Source organism: Mangifera indica, unplaced genomic scaffold, assembly GCF_011075055.1.
Source record: "Mangifera indica cultivar Alphonso unplaced genomic scaffold, CATAS_Mindica_2.1 Un_0025, whole genome shotgun sequence".
In the NCBI taxonomy this organism is placed as follows: domain Eukaryota; kingdom Viridiplantae; phylum Streptophyta; class Magnoliopsida; order Sapindales; family Anacardiaceae; genus Mangifera; species Mangifera indica.
The window spans coordinates 200,963-225,700 of NW_025401117.1; the positions used below are offsets into that span (position 1 = coordinate 200,963).

Sequence of the window (24,738 nt, forward strand, 5' to 3'; positions counted from 1 at the left end):
TTTAGGTTATTTGACTTGCGTTTAAGTACATTAAACTAAAGACGTAGAGTGGAACCCACATAAGGCATGCAACTTCACAGCGTGAGATCAGGAAGGTTAGATCCATGCTTTATCATGGCCTGCACCGTTGTCGTCATCACAACATCATCATCATCAACAACATTAAACAAACAGCCAAAGCCCACTTGCCAAACTTCATTCTATATAAACGCCGCTCTTCTCATCCTAAATGCTATCACCTTCTCTTCCGCTTTTGCCTTGTTCTGCTATTTCCTTTTATTGAAACTTTTCTTGTCCTCTCTCTCTCTCCCTCTATATATATATATACATATATATATGTATGTTGTTCTAGTTCTTACTTTATCAGTTTTAAGAAATGGGTGACAAGTCAGCTACTACTCTTGAAGGGATTAAGAACGAAACTGTTGATTTGGTATGTTATCTGAAACCTTTTTTCTCCGGTCTTCTCCAAATAATTAGTAGTTTGTTTCCAAGGGATGAATGAATATTCATTACCAACTTTTGCATCTTTCATGTTTTCTTCTTCTTTTTTAACTTTCAAATTTTCTTCAACTTTTTCTCACTCACCAAACAGACCCATTTTTCAGCTGTCCACATGAGATTAAAATGAAAAAGAAAAAAGATATTCAAAGACAGCTAGGTAGTGTTACAATTTCGTTTAATTGTTCTTTCTATCAGTGTCTTTTGTTTAATACATATATATATATATATATATATATATTTATTTATTTTTCTGACTGGCAGCTTCATAATTTTAAGTGTCTTTTGTTTGCTTTCAGAATGCCCTTTTGTTTACACTTTTTTTAATTAATTAACATAAAATAATTTAATAATTTAAAAATAATAATTTTTGATTGATCAGATTATTAATTTTTATCTTTTTTTTTGTAAATGCTTTTTTTAAGGTTAAAAAACACCAAATAAACTTACCGAAGAAAAAAAAAACCACCAAATAATATATGTTCATATTAATAATTCGAAAAATAATAATTTTCATTTCAGAAGTTAACTCTTTCACGAGTTACGTATTATATATGTGTTCGTATTATTGTCCTATTGTCTGAAATTTGAAAAATAGCGGTTATTACAGTTGATTAACGATTACCCAAAAAAGAAATTTTTTATTTAATGTTAAAAACCACGAAATAAATAAATTGTGAGGTTCCTTCCTTGTGTTTGCAGGAGAAAATTCCAATCGACGAAGTGTTTGAACAGTTGAAATGTACCCCGGAAGGATTATCCACAGAGGAGGGGAACAGAAGGATTCTAATCTTTGGCCCCAACAAATTAGAAGAAAAAAAGGAAAGCAAAATTCTCAAGTTTTTGGGGTTCATGTGGAATCCGCTCTCATGGGTTATGGAATCCGCTGCTATAATGGCCATTGCGTTGGCTAATGGCGGCGGCAAGCCTCCAGATTGGCAAGACTTTGTTGGTATTGTTTGCTTGCTTGTCATCAACTCAACCATCAGTTTCATTGAAGAGAACAATGCCGGTAACGCTGCTGCCGCACTCATGGCTGGCCTTGCTCCTAAAACTAAGGTTCCAAATTTACAACTTGGCTGCAATTATTATTTTTATGTGGGTAGACTTTGTTACTTATGTTTTGTAATGTTGTACAGGTTCTCAGAGATGGAAAGTGGAGTGAAGAAGAGGCTGCTATTCTTGTTCCAGGAGATATTATCAGCATTAAATTGGGGGATATCATCCCTGCTGATGCACGTCTGCTTGAGGGTGATCCGTTGAAGGTAGATCAATCTGCACTCACCGGAGAATCACTTCCTGTGACTAAGAATCCCGGCGATGAAGTTTTCTCTGGTTCAACTTGCAAACAAGGTGAAATTGAAGCTGTGGTTATAGCAACTGGCGTTCATACTTTCTTTGGAAAGGCTGCACATCTTGTGGACAGTACCAACCAAGTTGGACACTTTCAAAAGGTGCTGACTTCCATTGGGAACTTCTGTATCTGTTCCATCGCCACGGGGATGGTGATTGAGATTATCGTCATGTATCCAATCCAACACCGAAAGTATAGAAATGGAATTGACAATCTATTGGTTCTCTTGATTGGTGGCATTCCGATTGCTATGCCTACTGTTCTGTCGGTCACAATGGCTATTGGTTCCCACAAGCTGGCTCAGCAAGGTGCCATCACCAAGCGTATGACTGCAATCGAAGAAATGGCTGGTATGGATGTCCTCTGCAGTGACAAGACAGGGACACTGACACTCAATAAGCTCAGTGTTGACAAAAACTTGGTTGAGGTGTTCGCAAAGGGCGTTGAAAAAGATCATGTGCTTCTGCTTGCGGCGAGGGCCTCTAGAATGGAAAATCAAGATGCCATTGATTGTGCTATTGTAGGAATGCTTGCTGATCCGAAGGAGGCTCGGGCCAATATCAGAGAGGTGCATTTCTTTCCATTCAATCCTGTGGACAAGAGGACTGCTCTGACATATATTGACTCTGATGGCAACTGGCATAGAGCAAGCAAAGGTGCCCCTGAGCAGATCATGAACCTTTGCAACACCAGAGAAGATGTTAGAAAGAAAGCCTATGCTGTCATTGATAAGTTTGCTGAACGTGGGCTTCGATCATTAGCTGTGGCAAGACAGGTTTCAACTTAACATCATATATGTGTTGATTGCTTTATTTTGTGCCTTTCCTGGTTAAGATGTCCAACACCTTGTCTTCTTGTTGGCAGGAAGTGCCAGAGAAAAGCAAAGAAAGTCCTGGAGGACCATGGCAATTTGTCGGTTTGCTGCCACTCTTTGATCCTCCAAGGCATGACAGTGGTGAAACCATCCGCCAGGCTCTCAATCTTGGTGTGAATGTGAAGATGATTACTGGTATTTCAAGTTATTCATTTATAAAATATTCTAAAACTGTAATTCAATTCTTTATATTGATAATTACCGATCTGTTGATGATATTCAGGTGATCAACTTGCCATTGCTAAGGAGACTGGCCGAAGGCTTGGAATGGGAACTAACATGTACCCTTCAGCGTCTTTACTTGGCCAGCAAAAGGATTCAAACTTAGGAGCTCTTCCTATTGAAGAGTTGATTGAGACTGCTGATGGGTTCGCAGGGGTGTTTCCAGGTGGGTGCTTTCGGTATGGTTTGCTAGCCACAATCACAAATATGGCTGAGCGACGTTTTCTCACCGTGTCTGAATTTGATTTCTCCTTTACTGCAGAGCACAAATATGAAATTGTGAAGAAGTTGCAGGAGATGAAACACATTTGTGGAATGACTGGAGATGGTGTCAATGACGCCCCTGCACTGAAGAAGGCCGATATTGGCATTGCTGTTGCGGATGCAACAGATGCAGCAAGAGGCGCTTCGGATATCGTTCTCACGGAACCCGGATTGAGTGTTATTATCCATGCTGTGTTGACAAGCAGAGCGATTTTCCAGAGGATGAAGAACTACACAGTCAGATTCTCTGTTCTTTTCTTCCAAATTATGTTTGCGTCTTTACTTCATACTTATTTGGGTTTCCTCCTTTTTCTTATTTTTGTAGATCTATGCAGTCTCAATCACAATTCGTATTGTGGTAAGTACATGGTGGCGGCTTAGTTTTACAAACTTCTTCGAATGAAAACACAATGCAGATTGAATTTTCGATTTTCTTCTCTGATTGTGCAGTTCGGTTTTCTGTTTATTGCTTTGATATGGAAGTTCGACTTTTCTCCATTCATGGTCTTGATTATTGCTATTCTAAATGATGGTTAGTCTGAAATGTGTTTTCATTCTTCCAGCTGTTTTTTATGCGCTTCCAACGCATGATCTTTCGAGTTCTGAGACCAGAATATTTATATTTTTCAGGCACAATTATGACAATCTCAAAGGATAGGGTGAAGCCATCTCCTGTTCCTGATAGCTGGAGACTAAAGGAGATTTTTGCTACGGGAATTTGTTTCGGCAGTTACTTGGCATTGATGACTGTTGTATTCTTCTGGGCTATGCACGACACTCATTTCTTCCCAGTAAGAGATGTTTTAATTTGCCTTTTCATAGTTTCAATGAATTATTCAAATTGACTTCTTCATTTTGATTCAACTGGCTCCTTCTTTCCTCACAATGTAGGACACATTTGGCGTAAGAGATATAAGCCATGACGATGATCAAATGATGGCTGCATTGTATCTACAAGTGAGTATTGTGAGCCAGTCTCTGATTTTTGTGACTCGCTCGCGCAGCTGGTCTTATGCTGAACGCCCTGGACTTCTACTGATGTGTGCGTTTGTGATTGCGCAAACGGTAAGAATTTTTTCTTATGCATATATTTATAAGAACACATCTTCTGGTTCCCCAAATGCCTAATCACTTGATCTGTTTTCAGGTAGCAACTCTGTTAGCTGTATATGCGAATTGGGGTTTTGCTAGAATTAGAGGTGCTGGTTGGGGATGGGCCGGTGTGGTCTGGATTTATAGCATTATCTTCTATATCCCACTCGATTTTATGAAGTTTGCCATTCGTTACCTCTTGTCTGGGAAGGCTTGGCGCAACTTGCTCGAGAACAAGGTATTCTTTTCGAATTTTTGTCTAGGACATCGATGATTTTCAGTATCAGAAATGTATCTATAGCTTGATCCCTTAACATTATTTGTTGTTTTCCGAGTAACAGACTGCATTCACCACTAAAAAAGATTATGGTAAGGAAGAGAGGGAAGCTCAGTGGGCTCTTGCTCAAAGAACCCTCCATGGACTTCAGCCACCAGAACCCGCTAATCTTTTCCCTGAAAAGGGTAACTATAGAGAGTTATCTGAGATTGCAGAGCAGGCCAAAAGACGTGCCGAAATTGCAAGGTCTTATGAACCCATCATTTCCCCAAAAGTTTATTCTTTTTAAAGCAAATCTAGAGACAATAAAGATTTCTTTCGTTTTGTGTTTGTAGGCTTCGGGAGCTGCACACGCTCAAAGGACATGTGGAGTCAGTCGTAAAGCTGAAGGGACTGGACATCGAAACAATCCAACAACATTACACAGTGTGAAGAGGAGTAAGAGAAGAACGCTCTTTGAAGAGTTGAAAAAGGGATTTGTTAAATGACCAACACTGTTTAAGAGAAGGGGAGATCTACTTAAGCAGTAATTAGAAAGGTTTGAAGGCAAGGAGAGCTTTTTATGTGTTATAATTCTCCTGGTCCCTTGGCTTTTGCTTTGTATGTATTTAAATGTCATAATAAAGGATTGTGTTGTTGGTTACTATTTTCTGTGATAAAAGAGGCAATGTAATGTCCACTAGTTATACAAGTTTTCTAGCTTGAACATAATTTCTCCTTTTATTTCTCTCCTGTTTTATGTTCATTTTAATAAAATTTTAAATTGTCTAAACTTGTAGTCAAACCCACAAAGTTATAAGAATTCAATATATATGTTCTATAATTTGCTACTCTTAATTAAATAATGCAGAACGTTTATGTGTTAATGATAAGAGTGTTGTTGTGTTGGTTATTGTTGATTGAGCCATGTAGGGATGATGGGCTCAAGAACATACAATTTTAGGGTTTTGTTTGATTTATACCTTAACTTTACATTCAAAATCTACGGTTTTCAATTATTTTTTTAGGTAGCCTAAGATTTACTCCAAGACTTGAATTTTGTGTTATTATGTGAATTTGGGTGGATTAGATGTGAAATATGAGTGTAGAACATTAAATTGAGCTTGTTTTTTTTTCACGCCACCGGGGCCAAAATCTATGGATTTGACAAAATTTCAAGTTTTAGCCCCAAAAAATAAAAACAATGTGAGAAGGGAGAAAAAAGTTGTTTGGCCAAACGAGTGTATCAACTCAATTTGTCATCAAAGGTTCTTCCAATTTGCCTGAATCTAGCCAAATCAAATGGGTCTGATTGGATTTGAAAAAATATACAAAACTTTTGTTGGCTAAGTTGAGATTTTTGGTCGTTGAAAACTGGTGGGCAACAAAATGTATAACTAAAAATTCAATCAAGGCTAAAAACCTTATTGAGGATCACGTTTTAGATTGTAAATTCATGAAACATGACATTTATCAAATATAGGATGCTTAAGAGCACAATACCTGCGTTAGATGACTCATTCGTTCTTTACATGGCTATATGAACACTCTCCAACCGACAATGAGGCAGTGCCTTGGTATCAACGTGAAACATGGACCGAAAGAGGATAAAACCGTTCTCTAAAGGCTTCTAAGGCTCTATGAATAGGTTGTCTATGTGATTGAACATGTGTTCATTGGCTAAGGTTTTCAAATAACTATTTGAAATTGTGAAATGTGTTCTCATTTATAAAGAACATGATGAACGGTTCTTCATGCGATATGAACGGTTGCTCATCTTTGATCTTTATTTGTACAATCTGGGATTTATCTAGATTCTTGGACATGGATTTGGATACAACTTTATTCGTGTCCAACTCATGATGAACATAGATTCATTGTCCCTGAACGGGCATTCATAGTTAAGAAAAAAGTCAAACTATACTGATTTAATCCTATTGGACGAGTTTGGTCCATTTGTGATTAATCTAAACACAGACTAAGATTGGCATCTCACAAGGCATCATGACCACCTGACTGACAAAATATTAAAGAATAACTCTAGGTTTTGTCAACCATATGGTTACATATAATTCAATCTCTTCGTCCATTTATATCTCTTAAGGTTGAATTATAGATGCATGTTTATTTGTAACACCCTTTTTAGAAGAATGTCACTACTTAGATTATTTCAACAAGCATTCATTTAAAAACATAATTAAAACAACATTTAAAATCTCAAAATTACCAAAACACCCTCATATTATTACTAATCAAAAACATGTTAAAGGATGTCCAATCATAACTCATAAAACAGAAAGTAACATCTCATCATGTGTGTAGTTGAATACATTAATAAAATCCATAACATCTCTTATTATAAACATAGAAATAAACATAAACTGATACTTCAAACATAGAAATAAACGTAAAAATGCCCTTATGTCCCCTACGCTCACTGGTTTCCACTCCTCCCACAACCATCGTAATCACCTATACCTGCACACAAAAAAGTAAAGGAATGAGTGATAAAAAAAACTTAGTAAGTAGGAGACTGTACTACTAACTTTTCCATAATCCCCAAATACCCTTGGCTGGACCTATATTAACTTTGTCATCTAAAGTTTGTTATTTGTAACATCTCTCTTCAAATATGTATGGTGGTTTGTCAAAACCTCAAAAAATAATACTAATTTTTACTATCAACAAAATTTTTATTATGGTGTGACAGTGAAAACCAAGTCGAATCCCAAGGGAAATTTTACTATAAACTTCCTACAAAAGAAAACCAATATTGAGAGTGAGGTTTTTATATATATATTTTTTAATTAAGAGTTTTAAAAATAAATAAATAAATAAGAAAACCAATCCAATTAAAGTAATCCAGTTCAAGGGTTAAACATCCATTCCATAAATTTGATTAAATAATCATCTTTAATTCAAGCAAATAAATTCGATTTCCTTTAAAGCTAAAAGAAATCAAGACATTCAATAGTAAAATTAACTGGAAAAAACTTCCAATCAATTCCTTATTATCAAACAATTTCAATATTGAAAAAGAATTCTCATTCATTCAATAAAAGCTGTAAAAACAGAGAATGTAAATTTATTCCAAGCAACCATTCAAAAGCTTAAACGATTCAACTTGTTTCATTTCTTCCTATTAAATTAACATGAAAAAGGAAGGTATCCAATTAATTTACTTTGCCTCTTATTCTAATTCCTAACAACAATTACGGATTGAGATGAAGTAGAAAGCATATATGCAATCTCAAACCAATTCAACAAGCGAGAAATAATAATTAATTGCATAAAGTCGAATTAAAGAAGAAATAAATACTTGAATACAAAAGAATTACGAATCACAACTTTACTTCTCACAACCAATGATGGAGATAGAGTTGTCCCCTTGAACCGAACTATAAAACTAGCCGTTCATTTTTTACGAAGAAATTGCAGAGAGAAAAAAACAAAAACATAAAAGTTGCCTCCCCTTTTCTCTCTATTTAACGTAAAACATGTCCTAATGATACGATATCAAGGCTAAAAAATAGGATTTTAATTATTTGACAGATTCCCTCCCCAATTCTACCAACTTTTTTTCCAAATTGGATTGTAAGTAGGCGCTTCTTTGATTGGCCAAAGTGTAATCACTTGATAAGATTTTCCAATTTGACCTTCTTGCCTTGATTAGCATCTTAAGATATATCCAATCATAATCTCTGATGAATTTTGCTCAAAATATCTTCAGTTTTGCTCCAAATCTGCTCAAATTAATCTTTCAACCTGCTTTCTGATAAACCATAGAAAATAATACTGATAAGTTGACAAATTCACAACAAAAGCTAAGCAAATCATGACATAAATATATGCAAATAATTAATTTATCAATGTACCTCTATATGAAATATGCACCCGAAGAGATGTGTTGAATAAAAACTTATTACCCAAACACACACAACATTTATTAGATGCATGCCAATAGTTAAGTTTCCACATACCCAAAAGATGCAATCTAATATTATAAACAATATTATTCAATACCATAATCAAATCTACATATCAAAGTGTCTGAAAACCAACAAAAATTACATGATTATGCATAAAAACAATCCTAAGATGAATATATAAATATAGGCAAAAAACACGAATGACTAAAATGCCATTTACCTCATGTAACGTCTTGACTGGTTCTACCATTAACCTACTGTTCCATTATCCTACCTATAAAGTCACAAAGGAACACAGTGAATGAGACACACTCGGTAAGTAGGTGGCCTCTTGACACTGTGCACATAATCATAAAACAATAATATAACTCAAGGTGTTCCATATCCAAGCTAGTTGTGGTATTTCAGATGTTACACCAGTATTCTAGATGTCTATGTCAATATCTCGACACCTCGTTTCTAATTCCCAGTAGTTGTATCATACTCGATAACTAATAGCCACGATGCATATTGACGTCCCAAATGTCTGATAAAAGCATAAAACATCCTAAATGTCATTTATACAATGCACCCTGAAAAGTAAACCTATTAATATTATCTAATATCATGTAAATCCTAGATCAATAACATATATAATTCGACAATATATAAGTGACATTCCTTCTCACAAAAACAATCCATCATCATCACAAATCGCTAATATCATAATTATTTCAAACATCAACCATTATCATCAATCATATGACATAATTCAAGATCATTATTAACAAAAACGGTAAAGGAGATTTCCTTAGTCCACTAAAACTTAAATAAAAGTGTAGAGAGATACACCACTTACCTAATAAGTAATCCTCCTTTATACAATTACCATTGCCTTCTTTACTAGAAAACTGTGTTGAAACTACCATAGTAATATCAGTATGTTAATCACAACTACCTTCACTCTCTTCTCTTAAAGTGTATGCATTTGATTAGGTATAAAAATCCTTAAAATGTAGCTAACGTGCCAAATATAAACTGCTAGCTCGTAATGCCACACATGGGTGTGTGCCTTCACCATATATGACAGTGTGTTATTTAAATTCAAACTAATGTGGTGTTTATCCATTCCGACTAACGTGGCAACCAATTCACAAGCATGACCATCCTATGGACGACCGTCTCTCACTTAAATTTCACAATTTATCATTCAATTCAAGGAAACTTAATCATACAACAACTATAATATAGAAAATGACTATAATGCCTTTGAGATGTACCTATGGGTGTTACATTATCTTAGTAACTCCTCAATATGAACTGATACATATCAATAACCAAATGAATTGGACTAGGCTTTGACCCATGTTGTCATAAATTTGAGTGGTTATGATGTTTTTTGGTATTCTCATGCGAGATACAACTTTTGTACTCGGTAAGTGATGAATCTTCTATTGATCCACCATAATCTCTTTATAGATCTTGATATGGTCAACCATTACTTTTATGGTTACCCTTACTATAGTGACATGTCGAATAGTGTCAAATCATATTGATTTTTATACAAGACGGTTTGGCAACCTCAAGTATGAAGATCCCATATATCAGTATTACAGGATTTATTCCATAAACATTGGAGCAACCATCCATATGGAAATCCTCTTGTCGGGTTAGTTTGATAAACACATTTACAATATGTACTCATGTGTTGTACTAAGCTATCAGTTAATAACTTTGGCACATGAGAATCATCGTAACCTTTTGATAGAGTTACTTAACATTATGATAATCTTATCACTATTACTTGTGCCCTTGGTCAAAGTAATATCAAGATTACAAACGTTTCTAAATGACTATCTACTATGTGCATAACTTTCCCACGATTAATCGTCTGATCCTTTTGTCATGTTTCTAACATTCTAAGGGCATATTATTCATGCAATCATATTATGTGAAATATTAATACAAATGAATAATGAAATAACTTTATTACTAAATAATCAAACTACAATATTACAAATGTATGAATCGATTGCCTATAGAGCACTATCTTAACAATCTTCTACTTACACTATAACCAATCACTCATATGTTTAATTCCATATGCGGTTACAAGCCTATTATACTTCTATTGCAATAAAGGCTTGGTCAGTGGGTTTGCCAAATTGTTATTTATGCCAACCTTTGTAATCTGTACGTTTCTATATTGAACGATCTATTGAATAAGATGATATCATCTATGTATGTGTTTCAATCTCTAATGAGACCCCAATTCCTTTGCCTAGGTAATGACTCCATTATTATCACAATTGAGCTCTATTGGCTTAACTATGGTAGGAACCACTCTAAGTTCTGTGATGAATTTCTTAATCTAAACAGTTTTTTTGTTGTTTCAAAGAGGGCAATGTAGTCAAGACTTTGTTGTAGAACCAATAATTATACTTTACTTGAAGCTTTTCCAACTAACTGCACCACTATTTAAACAAAATATAAATCTTAATCAATTCAAAAGTTTGTATCACTATGTTCTTGCATAATGAGCTTAGACTTTCATCTATAAACCAATAATGTATCCTTAGTCTTTTTTTGGTAATGCAGAATATTCTTGATAATTATCTAATGTTTTTCACCTAGATCATGTTGAAATCTACTATAAACGCTCAAGGCGTATGAGATATTAGCCCTCATACATAACACGATGTATGTGATTGATCTTATCACGAATGTGGGATCTAGCTTATCTTATCCCTTTAGATTGTGTCTGAGGATACATATATTTTTCATGCTAAAGTAGTCAGAACCTTGTTTATGTATGTGCTTTGACTTAGGCTTAATAACTTACTAAGGATGTAGACTGTTTTTTCTAAGTCTTTCATGGAAAAGCACTTGGATAACCAAGTCTTTACCAATTGCAAGTTTAGTACAACATTTCCAATAATTAATATGCCATTGATAAATAATATTAGAATTGTAATTATACTCCCATTGACCTTCTTATACACACATGGCTTTTCTTTATTTTTGATAAAGTTGAAATCATGTACAACTTGATCAAAACAAATGTTCTAACTCTTCAAAGCTTAGTTTAATCCTTAAATAGACTTTTGCAACTTACATACCTTACCAGCTTGTCCAGTAAGAACGAAACCATTAGATTATGCCATATACACTTCCTTTACAAGGTTTCTTAGAGAAAATGGTGTTGACATCCATCTACTAGATTTTATAGTCATGGTATATAACTATAGCATGTATAATCATAATAGACTTAAGCATCACAACTGACAAAAAGGTTTCATCATAGTTTATACCATGTTTTTTATTGATACCTTTGGCAACTAGCCATGCTTTTTAGGTATGCAAGTTACCTTCCATGTTGGTTTTTTTTTTTTAAAAACCCATTTGTACCCTACAGGTTCACCCCTTGAAATGCATCTACCAGAGTCCATCTTTTTTTTGGGTATATAGAGTCTATCTTAGATTTCATGGCTTTAAGCTATTTTTAATAGTCTAAACTTGAAACAACATTTGTATAAGTCATAGGCTTATCATCATGGATGACCAGTACACCACCATGTTGAGTCATAAGAAAACCAAACCTCTTTAGTTGATGGCATACTTGGCTAGACTTATTGTAACACCTATAAGTAAGCTTAAGGGTATTTTAGTATTTTCTTTATATTCAGAATTATGTTTGAAGTGTCATTCAGATGGATTTATAGTGGGAAAAATCATGCATTGCAAGAGTGACATCCATTCATACCTAAAAAAGGCAAAAAAGTCATTTAACGCAAGTGTATGAAAGTTGTTAGTTAAAAGAGGTACATGCTTGTGTGTCATGTTTGGGAAAGTTTTTATTTAAATGCAAAGTTTGATCGTTTTGTGAGAAGTTTTACCTTAACAATCGCCTAACCAAGAGAGAAAAAGGGAAAAAAGAGAGAGAAGAACCTTAACAATGCTAAGAACATAATTGGCATTGCAAGTTTTACCTTAGCAATCGCCTAACTAAGAGAGGGGCCCACAATCGTCAGAATCCCTGTAACAATGCCAAGAACTTATAAGTTTTGGATGAAAGGTAAGTATGGTGACCCTTCAGCATGTTTATGGGAGATTCATAGTTATTATGATGTTTAAATGTTGTTAATTTAGCTAATGCTACAAATAGTTGCTAATCAACATAATTGGCAGAAATATAGTGTTAATGATATGTAGTTTTATGGTAGAAGTGATCATAACCATATCCTGCTTGCTTGGTGCCTTAATAATATGTTTTAAGGGCTTTAGAGATTAGTATGCTAGCCTTGAAGAATGTTGTTGCCATAGAATTGTAGTTTGAATTGCATATAAACCCTAGGATGTGATTTCTCAATCGTGACACATAACCATCTATGGTCCCATACACACATATGTATCATTCAAAGATATTATAATGCTTGTTCTGAAGGGAGACATGCACAGTCGTGTGGTATGGGATGCACACCCATGTGTGGCTTTCCAAAAGCAAACGACGTGTATTAGAAGACATTTGGCATAATGCATGTGAAGAGTTGTGCACATAAATGTGTTAAGAGCACCTCCTATGTGTACTTCTTCTATACACAACTATGTGTTACGTGCCACACGCCTATGTATATTTACCAAAAGGCACACGAGTATTGGTGGAAAGTACACAACTGTGTACTCTTTAGTAAAGGTAAAAAGACAATAATACCCTTAGGCTATGTGCATAGAAAGGGGAAAACTAAGAAAAGAGAATAGAAAACAACGAGAGGATAAAGTAAATCAAGAGAGACATAGAACAAGTGCCCAACTACGTGGACGATGACAAGAACTCAGATCAAGTCAAATTTGAGTTGAAAGTTAGAAAATCTAAAGATAATGCTACACAATTAGATGGTTCCCAACCATATGCATAAGTGGCAATAATTCATGAAAGCATTAAGGTTGAATACTCATGACTCATAGTTTAGTTCAGGTGTGCATGGTAAGGATGTGACTTTTAGTTATTCCTCATGTGATCAGCGGGATGCACCACATATGTACCCGAGATAAGGAACATCTTTGGATGGTTAATCAACAGTTTTGATTAGCTTATATCATAAGAGAATGAGCTGCTCCCATAAATTTTCTTGTGTGATCAGGGTGTCCTAATTAACTGGCCTAATAGGCCATTTGGCATGTCCACAAGGCGCATCAATTAATGACATACAAGGTGTCTTACGTTTTCATTAAGGCATCAGATATGCTGAGTTCAGCTTAGGCCTTAAGTATCCTTATGAATGCCTATGTCAGGGTACTAAAGTGTCAAGTTGTGACATCCTAAATTCATATGTGAAATGTCAAGTTCATTAGATTGATATGTTGTTTAGGTATCTTAGTTAGTTAGCCTGATAGGCCATATGACATGTGTGTAAGGCAAGATAGTTAATGTCATACAAGGTATCTTATGCTTTCACTAGGGCATCAGTTATGCTAATTTTAGCTTAAGCTTGATCAACCTTTATGGATGACCTATGTTAGGCACAAATGTGTAGAGTTGTGACCATAATAAGATTCATAAATGGAATTCCAAGCTTATTAGCTTTATGTGTTATGCAAGGTATCACAGTCAGTTAGCCTAATAAATTATATAGTGCATGCATTGGCATAATGTTGGGTAAACATACAAGGTGTCATTTATTTTCATTAAAGCGTTAGAGATACCAAGATCAATTTAGGCCTTAGTAGACTGTGTGAAATGGTTTATGTATACAGGGCACAGGGGTGCCAAGAATAGATGGATGGATAAAGTAGTGAGCCAAAAACATCTGCTTTAGCCACAAGGATATTTAATGATGGAATGCTAAGATTTCAATTTTATGCTTTGTGTAGAGTACTGAGGTGTCACCAACTTACTGAGTGGTTTCACTCATGTGTTCTTTTTTATGGTTTTATAAGTAGAGGTGAATAAAGAGGCATGCAAGAGAGCTAGCAGTCTATCCGAGCTATTATGTTAGGGCGAGGGGCAAGACTATCATTTCAAAATTTTTATGTCATTCATTCTTTAATTTCTAAATTATACACAATAGAGGTTTTCAGTTATTTCAGACATTTGAGTTATAATTATAGAGATTTTTATTGTATTTAAAATATTTATTTGGTTTACACCTTTTTGCATGCATTTTAAATTTAAGGTATTATTATCATGTTGTTTTCCTCTATTTTAAGTAAAGAAGTCAAGTTGAACACATTTCTTCAGGTCATATTCCATATAGAGGTATGTTTTTAAAGAGGGTTGTTACATTATGGTATCAAAGTATAATTTTCAAACCCAAAAAAGTGTTAAGTTCTAATGTATTTGACAAGTGCATAAGTAAGCAAGTTAGAAAACACTCCCTCATGCGATGCTGACCACTCATGCATGCTATCGCTGTAAGTATTTTATACCTACATTAACTTAAGTAGTATAATAGCCTGAGTTATGGTTTTGGTTCAAGATGAGGACATTTAAAGGAACTACCAATGATTTTTAGAGGTCCCCAATCAAAAGAGAAACTAAGTAGAAACTTAAGGATAGGCTTCAGGTGTGTCAGGAGCACCATCAATGGATAAGGCAATGTTTATGGAAATTTTACAAGAGGCTCTTAGAAAGAATAAAAGGCATTATAAAGTGTTAGACATCCAGTTTAGACTTTACCAATAATAGAGTCACCTTAATGGCTGAGTTGTCACCTTAACAAGATAGAGTAAGCAGAAAGGCATAGAGATTCCCAGTTATAATAGTAAGTTGTAGCCAAGGTCAGCTTTACTCAATTTATAGTATGGTAGCTAGACATTAGCCTTTTGAGTTTAAGGGCAACCTGGTTTTAAAAGGTAGTACCAATATATGAATGGCTGGAGACAATTGAGTATGTCATAGAGTTGTTTGAAGTAATCGACTAAGAGAAGATTTAGTATGTCAACTCTCTTATAAAAGAATATGCTAAGATATAGTGGTGGATGTTATGTAAGACCCTACTAAATAGAAGACATGACTTGGTTTAACTTCAAGTAGGCTTTTAAGAAAAAGTTCCTATCAAGTATGCCCTTAGAATAGTTAATTGTACATAAGGCTACAAAGGTTTAATTTGAAATAAAGTAACATGACAGTAAATGAGTTTCCACTGGATTGAATGTTTTAGCCAAGTATGCCCTTAGAATAGTTAACATAGATAAGGGCAAAACAGAGACTTTTATAAATAACCTCAAATCAGACACAACCAATGATGTTGTGATGAGAGACCATGCCTTTAGTACCTATTCAAAGGCTTGGAGCAAAGCACAAAGGTTAAAACCCAAAAGGTTAAAGATGGCCAAGAAATGAGGTACATCAGGTCAGCTTAGCTGAACAACCCTAGTTTGGAGAGTAGTATTAGATGACAACCATAAAGGTTACAATAGGGATATAGTAAGAGTAAGAGGTCTTTCATAGTCAAAGGTAATAAAAAGAGTTGGAAATACAAGAAACAAATGATTAGTTAAGGCATAATGATCTTCTTGTTAGCTACAACTTTAGAACAGATCTAGATGACAGAAAAAAGAAAGTCTAAATCAATATAAACAATAGAGATAAGTTTTCCTTTAAAGAAGGTCAAATGCTCAACTTTATAATTAATAGTGTTAAAGCCAGAAAGACACTGAGTAAGGGTTGTACAGGATTTTGGCGTATATAATAAACAAGATATTTAAGATAGTCCTAGGTGTAAAGATTACTCTAGTGATGTGAGAATTTTCAAATGTCTCTTCTAATAGTCTCTTAATTAGCATTAGAAAGAGAAGTGGAGTTTGACATGGAGTTAACTTTTGGGACAACGCCAACCTCAAAAGCACTATATAGAATGACAACAGTAGAACCATGAGAGCTAAGGCAATAATTGTAAGAGCTATTAAATAGGATATCCTAGGATTACCTAGACAAGTCCATTATAGTTTTCATCAATGATGTCATAATGTATTCCAAAACTCGAGAGTAGCATGCATAATATATGAGGTTTGTGTTACAAAAAGAGAGGCAATTGTATGACAAGTCTTTCAAGTATGAGTTTTGGCTAGACAAAATGGCTTTTCTTAGACATATAGTCTTATTAAAAGGATCTTGGTAGAACTAAGTGAAATAGAAGCCACGTTAGAGTGGCAAAGACCTAAGATAGCTAAGTAGGTGAAGTTATAATACACCTCTAGGTAGTTAAAAGGAGTATGAGACCAAATACTTCATTTGCGATCTTGAGTTGTTAGCTATGGTGTTTGCTTCTAAGATATAACAACACTGCTTATATAGGGTAAAGATTAACATCTACACAAATCACAAAAGCCTTAGATATTTCTTTACTTAAAAGGAACTAAACATGAGACAAAAACAATGGTTGGAATTGGTAAAAGACTATAATTGAAAAATTAAGTACCACCCAGGTAAAACCAATATAGTTGTAGATGTCCTAAGTAGAAAAATGTTTTTATCACAAATTACCACTCACCGCGAGTTATAGTAGGAGTTTGTGAGAGAGTAGATTAAGGTAATCATAGGAGTATGAGACCAAATACTTCATTTGCGATCTTAAGTTATTAACTATGGTGTTTACTCCTGAGATATAACAACACTACCTATATGGGGTAAAAATTAACATCTATATAGATCACAAAAGCCTTAGATATTTCTTCACTCAAAAGGAACTAAACATGAGACAAAAACAGTGGTTGGAATTAGTAAAAGACTATGATTGAGAAATTAAGTACCACCAGGTAAAACCAATATAGTTGTAGATGTCTTGAGGAGAAAAGTGTTTTTATCACAAATTACCACTCACTGCGAGTTATAGTAGAAGTTGGTGAGAGAACAGATTAAGGTAATTATATGATAGTTAACAAGTCTCCAAATTCAGTCAACTATTTTAGATGAGCTTTATGTAACACAAGCTTCAACTGAGGATGTCTACAAATCAGACAAAAGTCAAAAATATTGAGATTGAGTTTAGTATGGTAAAAGAAATCTAGAGCTTCCAAAGGAGGATATGTGTTCCCTAAGTGTAGAGTTTGAGAGAAAAGATCCTAACAAAGGCATACAATTCCCTTTACACAGTTTACGCCAAGAATGTAAAGATGTATTAAGATCCAAAGAGACTTTTCAGGTGGTCAGGTATGAAGAAAGGTCTAATACATTTTATAGCCAAGTGCCTAGTATGTTAGTAAGTTAAGGCTAAACATAAGATACCATTAAGACTACTATAACCTCTTAGTATCCTAGAGTAGAAATGGGAACATATCTCAATGGACTTGGTGGTTGGATTGTCAAAGGTCAAAGGTGGCTATAATGTGTTAAGGGTTATAATAGATCGATTGACCAAGTTGATGCACTTCATTATAGTTAAAGACACTATGAGTACATATATACTCAGTCAGATGTTTGTTAGGAAGATAGTTAGGTTTTATTGGGTACTTAGAATGGTAATACTAGATCGAAATACTCAGTTTGTCTTGATATTTTGAAAGAGTATGTAGAGTCTTTAGGTACAAAGTTGGCTTTTAGTGTGACCTATCATCCCTAGACTGATAGTCAAACTAAAAGAGTCAACCAAGTGATTAAGGATATTTTAAGGGTTTGGTGCCTAGATAGAAGAGCATGTTGGATATACGAGTTGTCATTAATGGAGTTTGCATTCAATAATAGCTACCATACACCTACATTGATGGCCCTATTTAAGCCACTTAATGGTAGAAAGTGTTAATCACCTTAACATATGGATGAAATAGGTGAGAGAGATGTCTTATCATAGGTGTAAAAGTCAGTTGATATAGAGGTTAACAAAGGATGTTAGAAAAAAAAATTAGAGATGGGATAAACAAACTAAAAGCTGTCGAAAGACTATACTGACAAGAAGAACAAAGATCTTGTGTATGAAATGGGTGATAAAGTTTTTGTAAAAGTAGCTCCGACAAGCATATTATAAGTTTTAACAAAAAAAACAAGTTAACATTGAGGTTGGTAGGACTATATGAGATATTAGAGCAACCATGTAGTCAAGAAGATAATATAAGAGGACGAGAACGACATGAGAAAGGGGTTTCTATAACTCTTTGGCTAAATTAGAAGATGAAATTCATTTGAGGAGGGGAGGAATGTAACACCCATAAGTAAGCCTAAAGGTATTTAAGTCTTTTCTTTATATTTAAAATTATGTTTAGAGTGTCATTTAGATAGATTTATAGTGGGAATGATCATGCATTGTAAGAGTGATTTCCGCTTGCACCTAGAAAAGGCAAGGAAGTCATTTCACGTGAGTGTGTAAAAGTTGTTAGTTAAAAGGGGCACACGTCCGTGTGCCTTATAACATATGCTTGTGTGTCATGTTTGGGCATGTTTTTATTTAAATGTAAAGTTTGATCATTTTATAAGAAGTTTTACCCTAGTAGCTATCTAACCAAAGGAAAAAGAGGGAAAAAAAGGAAAAAGAAGGAGCATAGTCACTGGAAAAGAACCTATAATCATCAAAATCCTTGTAGCAATGCCAAGAACTTGTAAGCTTTGGATGAAAGGTAAGTATGGTGACCCTTTGGCATGCTTATACGAGATTCATGGTTATTATGATGTTTACATGTTAAATTCAGTTAATGCTATAAATAGTTGCTAATCTACATAATGGGCATAAAGATAATGTTAATGATATGTAGTAATGTAGTAGAAGTGATCATAACCATATCTTGCTTGTTTGGTGTCTTAATAATATGTTTTAAAGGGTTTAGAGACTAGTATGCTAGTCTTAAAGAGTGTTGTTGCCATGGAATTATAGTTTGAATTGCATAGAAACCCTAGGACGTGATTTCTTAGTCATGACATACGATTATGTATGGTTTCATACACACTCGTGTGTCATTCAAAGAGAAGGAATCTCTATGTTTCTTGCACTCATTCTATAGGGAGACATACATGATTATGTGGTATGGGATACACGTCCGTGTATGGCTTTCCAAAAGCAGATGATGTGTATCAAAAGACACATGACATAGTACACATGAAGAGCTATACATAGGAGTCTGTCAAGAATACCACCCTATGTGTACCTATTTTATACATAGTCGTATGTTGAGTGCCACATGCCCATGTATATTTGCCAGGAGGCACACAAGTATGGGTAGAATGCATACGACCGTTTACTCTCTAGTATAGGTAAAAAGATAAGAATATCCCTAGGCTATGAGCATAGAAAAGGGAAAACTTAGAAAAAAGAATAAAAAGCAACCAAAGGATAAAGTAAATCAAGAGAGACATAAAACAAGTGCCTGACTATGTGGATGGCAACAAGAACTCAGATCGAGTCATATTTAGGTCAAAAGTTAGAAAATCTAAAGGTAGTGGTATACAACTAGATGGTCACCAGCAATATGCGTAAATGACTATAATTTTGAAAGCATTAGGGTTGGATACCCATAAGATATATCATGCACTCGATGCCAAAGTGCATAGCCACCTACTTCAGTTTAGGTATGCAAGGTAAACATATAGCTTTTAGTTATTCCATATGTGATTAGTGAGATGCACCATATATGTACTCGAGGTAGGGGCTATCTTTGGATGGTTAATCAACATTTTCAATCTGTTATAAAAAATGTTCCTATATGATCTAGGTGTCCTAATCAACTAGCCCAATACGCTATATGACATGTGCATAAGGTATAATAGTTAGTGATATGCAAAGTTTCTTACACTTTTACTAAGTTATCAAATATGTCGAGTTCAGCTTAGGCCTTAAGTATCCTTGTGAAAACCCTATGTCAGGATACCAGAGTATCGAGTTATGATTATAGCTAAATTCATAAGTGGAATGCCAAGTTTATCATATTGATATGTAATTCGGGCTTTTAGTTAGTTAGTTAGTCTGATAGTTCATTTGACATGTGTGTAAGAAAATATAATTAATGGCACACAAGGTGTCTTATGCTTTCATCAGGGCACCATATATGCTAATTTCAGCTTAGGCCTAATCAACCTTTGTTGATGGCCTATGTTAGGGCACGAAGGTGCCGAGATGTGACCACAAAGAGATTCATGAATGGAATGCTAAGTTTATCAGCTTTATATGTTATATAGGGTATCACAGTTGGTTAGCCCAATAAACCATATGGCATATACTCAAAGCATGATATTGGTTAGACACTCATGTTGTCATTTATTTTTATTAAGGCATTAGAGATACTGAGATCAGCTTAGGCCTTAGCAGATTATGTGAGACGACCTATGTATATAGGGCACAAGGATGTTGAGAATAAATAGATGGACAAGGTAGTGAGCCAAATATATCTGCTTCTACCACAAGGATATTTAACGATGGAATACTAATATTTTAGTTTTATGCTTTGTGCAGAGTACTGAGGTGTCACCAACTTACTAAGTGTTTTCACTTAAACATTCCTTTTTGTGGTTATGCAAGTAAAGGTGAATAGCAATCCAGCCGAGTTATTACATAGGGGCAAGAGATAAAACTATCATTTTATAATTTTTATGTTATTTATTCATTGATTTCTAAATTATGCATAATAGAGATTTTAGTTATTTTCAGACATTTGAGTTGTAATAATAGAGAGTTTTATTGTTGTTAAAGTATTTATTCAGTTTACACCTTTTTGCACGCATTTTAGATTTAAGGTATTATTTTCATATTGTTTTCCACAATTTTAAATAAAGAAGTCAAGTCAAACATGTCTCTTTAGGTTATGTTCCATGTAGAGGTATGTTTCTGGAGAGGGGTGTTACACCTAGGCCTGGATTTGAAATAAGCTTATTCAGACTTGAAACAAGTTTTGTTCGAATGAGCCCAAGCTGAGCTTTCCTTAAATGAGCCCAAGTATGAACGCAAACCTAGATTTTAAGCGAAAAATGAATATGAATCTAGACCCGAACACAAGTTGAGCAAATCGAGCTTGGCTCGCAAGTTGCTCACTCAATTGAAAAAAAAAATTAATTTGGAACAAACGACACCATTTGTTCCCTAAAATACGAGCTTGAAGTTGAGACGTCGAGCTTGAAATACGAGCCCAAAGTCGATCAAAGTGAACTTGAGCCTGAATGCATGAACCCAAGCTAAGTGTGAGCCGATCTTCAACACTAAAATTATGAAACAAGCTAAACACGAACATGTGTTTAGCGAGCTTGGCGAGCCCAAACCGTAACCCAAGCCCGAGCTTGGGCTCACCAAAAATGAGTCGGGCCTTGTTTGGGCTTGATTCGGCTTGTATCCAACCCTAGTTACACCTCTATGGCTCTTGTATGTGTTAAGTGTTAAGTTTTCAAGATGCCAATAATTGGTAGTGTAACATAATTTTAAAATTTTAAAAATCAAACAATTCTCTAAACCTTAACCAGGATACACGTTTTATGCATAAAATTCATAAACTTATAAAACATATATAGAAATATCCTTCTTTGTCACCTATAGTTCTCTTTTAGTTCTAGTAAGCAACGATTATAGTTAAGCCTTCATAGTTACTGTTTTGTGTGGATACTAAGAAGCAAGCCTACACTTAGTTTTGAGAGTGACTTCTTCATGACCTTTTTCCATCAATGAAAGATGAAAGAGTTGTCCATGCAAATTTACTTAATAAACACCCTATATGTGTTTTGTATGTTTGCGAATTAATCGTACTATAGGGATGATCTAAAAAAGAAGTTTTGCAAAATGTTTGTTGTTAAATTAAAATTTTTAATTTGTTATTCTACTTTCAAAGACCACAAAATCCCTACACATCAAAGTTAATATCCCCAAACATGCGTTTTGTATAGGTAGTATCCTTTTGTTGTCTAACCCAGATTGATTTCAAACTTATAGATCTTTGGTCGTAATTTCGATTCTACACAAATTGTTGGTTGATATATTTTGAACATGTTATCACTAACATCATTTGTATAACTTCCATTATAGTTTAGCCAAAGATTTTTTTTTTCAATATTTATTGACATTCACTCCAAAACATAGATCTTAGTTGAATCAGTGGATACTCATAACCCAATACTTTTCAAGTCATTGAATCTCATCTTGATCATCATTCATATTTACATACAAATAACATATGACCAATATGACTTCTTATATAATATAGTTAGCCTCGTATTTATATACTATATGAATTATACACATCTATATTGGATCAACCATGATATCTTAGGTAAAAAAAGATTATTTTATACACTAGTACAATTATATGATAAGTCATTGACTATAATTTAATGACTATATGACTTATCGTTATTGGTCACACTTGAAAAATAGTTCTCAAACTGTTAATTATATTAATGTCCTAATGACATGACCATTATTGTCACCAGTACTAATGTCATACAGAGTCATTCAGTATGCTTACTATGCAATATTATTGTCTAACTTATATCACATTCGTAGAGAACAATTTGATGATTCAACTTATATATTAATATGTCATCCAAATAGTTCACATTCATGCTTTATATAAATACGAAGGCCAAAAAACCTAAAGTATATTGTTTCTCAAGTTTCCCCCTATTAACTTTAAAAATTCTGTTTACCCACCCATGACCATTTAAATCTGTTAGTTTTAAGAGCAAAATCTTTATTTTATATTTAATATTAAAAATAAACTTAAATTTGATTTCATTTTCCCCTTTTAAACTCTAAAAACTAATAATTTCCTCTAAACCCAAGTTTTCAAAAATTGTATTTTCTCTTTAAGGTTTCCAAATTTTCAAATCCATTTTTTTTTTGTGATGGCCAATGATCTTCAAGCATTGTATTTTCCTCTCTAGCGAGTCCTCATTTTGGTTATGCTCATTCCAATGTTGTAAGGCATCGTCATCAACAAAGATGCCTCGTCTTTGTCCAGAGATGAAAATGAGGTTTTTATTGACGATGAAGACTCTTCGTCAACAAAGAGTCTTTGTCAGTGAGATGAGGACAAATCATCTTTGTCGATGACGACACTTCACGACATTAGAAAGAGCACGGTCGAAAGGAGAATGTGTCAGAGAGGAAGAAATGGTGCCTAGAGATCATCGATTGTCGTCGAAAAAATTGGATTTGAAAGTTTGGAAACCTAGGGGGAAAATATATTTTTTAAAAACTTAGGTTTGGGAGAAATTGTTAGTTTTTAGGGTTTAGGGGAAAAAATAATATAACTAACAGACTCAGTTAATTTTAACCGTCTATGGGTAGGTAAATGAGATTTTCAAAGTTAACAGAGGAAAACTTGGGAAATTAACATACTTTAGGGTAGAATAAGTCTTTTGGCCAAATATGAACAAAAGAAATAGTTTATCTATATATATATATATATATATATATATATATATATATATATATGTATGTATGTATGTATGTATGTATGTATGTATGTATGTATGTATGTATGTATGTATGTATGTATGTATGTACAAAAGAACTATTTCTTTTATTAATAAATTATTGCAAGTGTACATACAAGATAAAATGCCCTGAAACTAATAACATGAATGGTTCCTAAGGCATACATAACAAAGTTGGCCTTCATATGGTTAAGATGATTGATTACATTACACAGTTGGTAAGCTTGAGATTTATCATAGACAATGACCTTGCTATTGACTTAGTACTAAAATCCTTCCCTAAGTTATGAGCTAATTTTATTATGAATTTTAATCTAAATGAAAAAGAGATATCCCTTGAAGACTTGTTGTATATGCTCAGAATTACTAAATAAGAGGTATGAAAGGTAACTTTAACTAATGTGCTTATGGTTGAAGCCCAAACAACTAAAGTCAAGGCCTTGGGAAAAGGCAAAGCCAAGGTTAAACCCAAGCCCCAAACGAAGAAATAACATAATACCACTACTTAACCTACAAGTGGTATAGGGAAGAAAAAAATTTGTCTACTTTTATTGTGACAAGGCAGGCTACTAGAGAAAACATTGTAAAGTCTTTCTATAAAACAAGAAAAAGAAGGTAGTTGAAGCCTTTACTTCACGTATGTTTGTCATTGAGATAAACTATTCTCGTTATTCATCTTGGGTTATAGACATAGAATATGGTGTTCATATTAGTTCTAATATACAAGAACTATAGTAGAGTAGATTGCTTGCCAAAAGTGAGGTTAGCCTACTTGTTGGAAATGAAGCACACATTGTTGCATTGGCCATGGGGGTTATCTTAGGGTGCCCACTAGGCTAGTTTTAGTATTAAACGATTATTATTATGTTCCTTTTGTTTTGACTTTTGTATTTGTTTTAGACAAAAAGGGACATTTATTTTTAATTA

At 34.2% G+C, this 24,738-nt stretch overlaps 1 protein-coding gene across 2 annotated transcripts; it reads left to right on the plus strand.

Moving 5' to 3' along the window:
- Positions 1–324: 324 nt before the first annotated feature.
- Positions 325–5,295, plus strand: LOC123206130 (plasma membrane ATPase 4-like). 2 transcript variants are annotated; one of them, XM_044623262.1, is made up of 13 exons: positions 325–433; positions 1,204–1,560; positions 1,641–2,630; positions 2,720–2,864; positions 2,953–3,117; positions 3,214–3,452; positions 3,541–3,573; positions 3,666–3,747; positions 3,846–4,006; positions 4,107–4,280; positions 4,363–4,545; positions 4,649–4,830; positions 4,920–5,295. In XM_044623262.1, exons 1-13 carry the CDS (start codon positions 377–379, stop codon positions 5,014–5,016), a joined length of 2,865 nt encoding a protein of 954 aa, XP_044479197.1. In that variant the 5' UTR covers positions 325–376; the 3' UTR covers positions 5,017–5,295. The 2 variants fall into 2 exon arrangements, with proteins under 2 accessions (XP_044479197.1, XP_044479196.1); XM_044623261.1 differs by having other exon boundaries at positions 2,953–3,452.
- The last annotated feature ends 19,443 nt before the right edge of the window (positions 5,296–24,738 follow it).

Bases quoted from the DNA above. Each gene is read 5' to 3' on its own strand.
- LOC123206130 (XM_044623261.1), top strand. From the start codon at position 377: ATGGGTGACAAGTCAGCTACTACTCTTGAAGGGATTAAGAACGAAACT. The intron at 3,574-3,665 runs GTAAGTACATGG...CTGATTGTGCAG, and splicing joins CAATCACAATTCGTATTGTG to TTCGGTTTTCTGTTTATTGC. The intron at 4,281-4,362 runs GTAAGAATTTTT...ATCTGTTTTCAG, and splicing joins CGTTTGTGATTGCGCAAACG to GTAGCAACTCTGTTAGCTGT.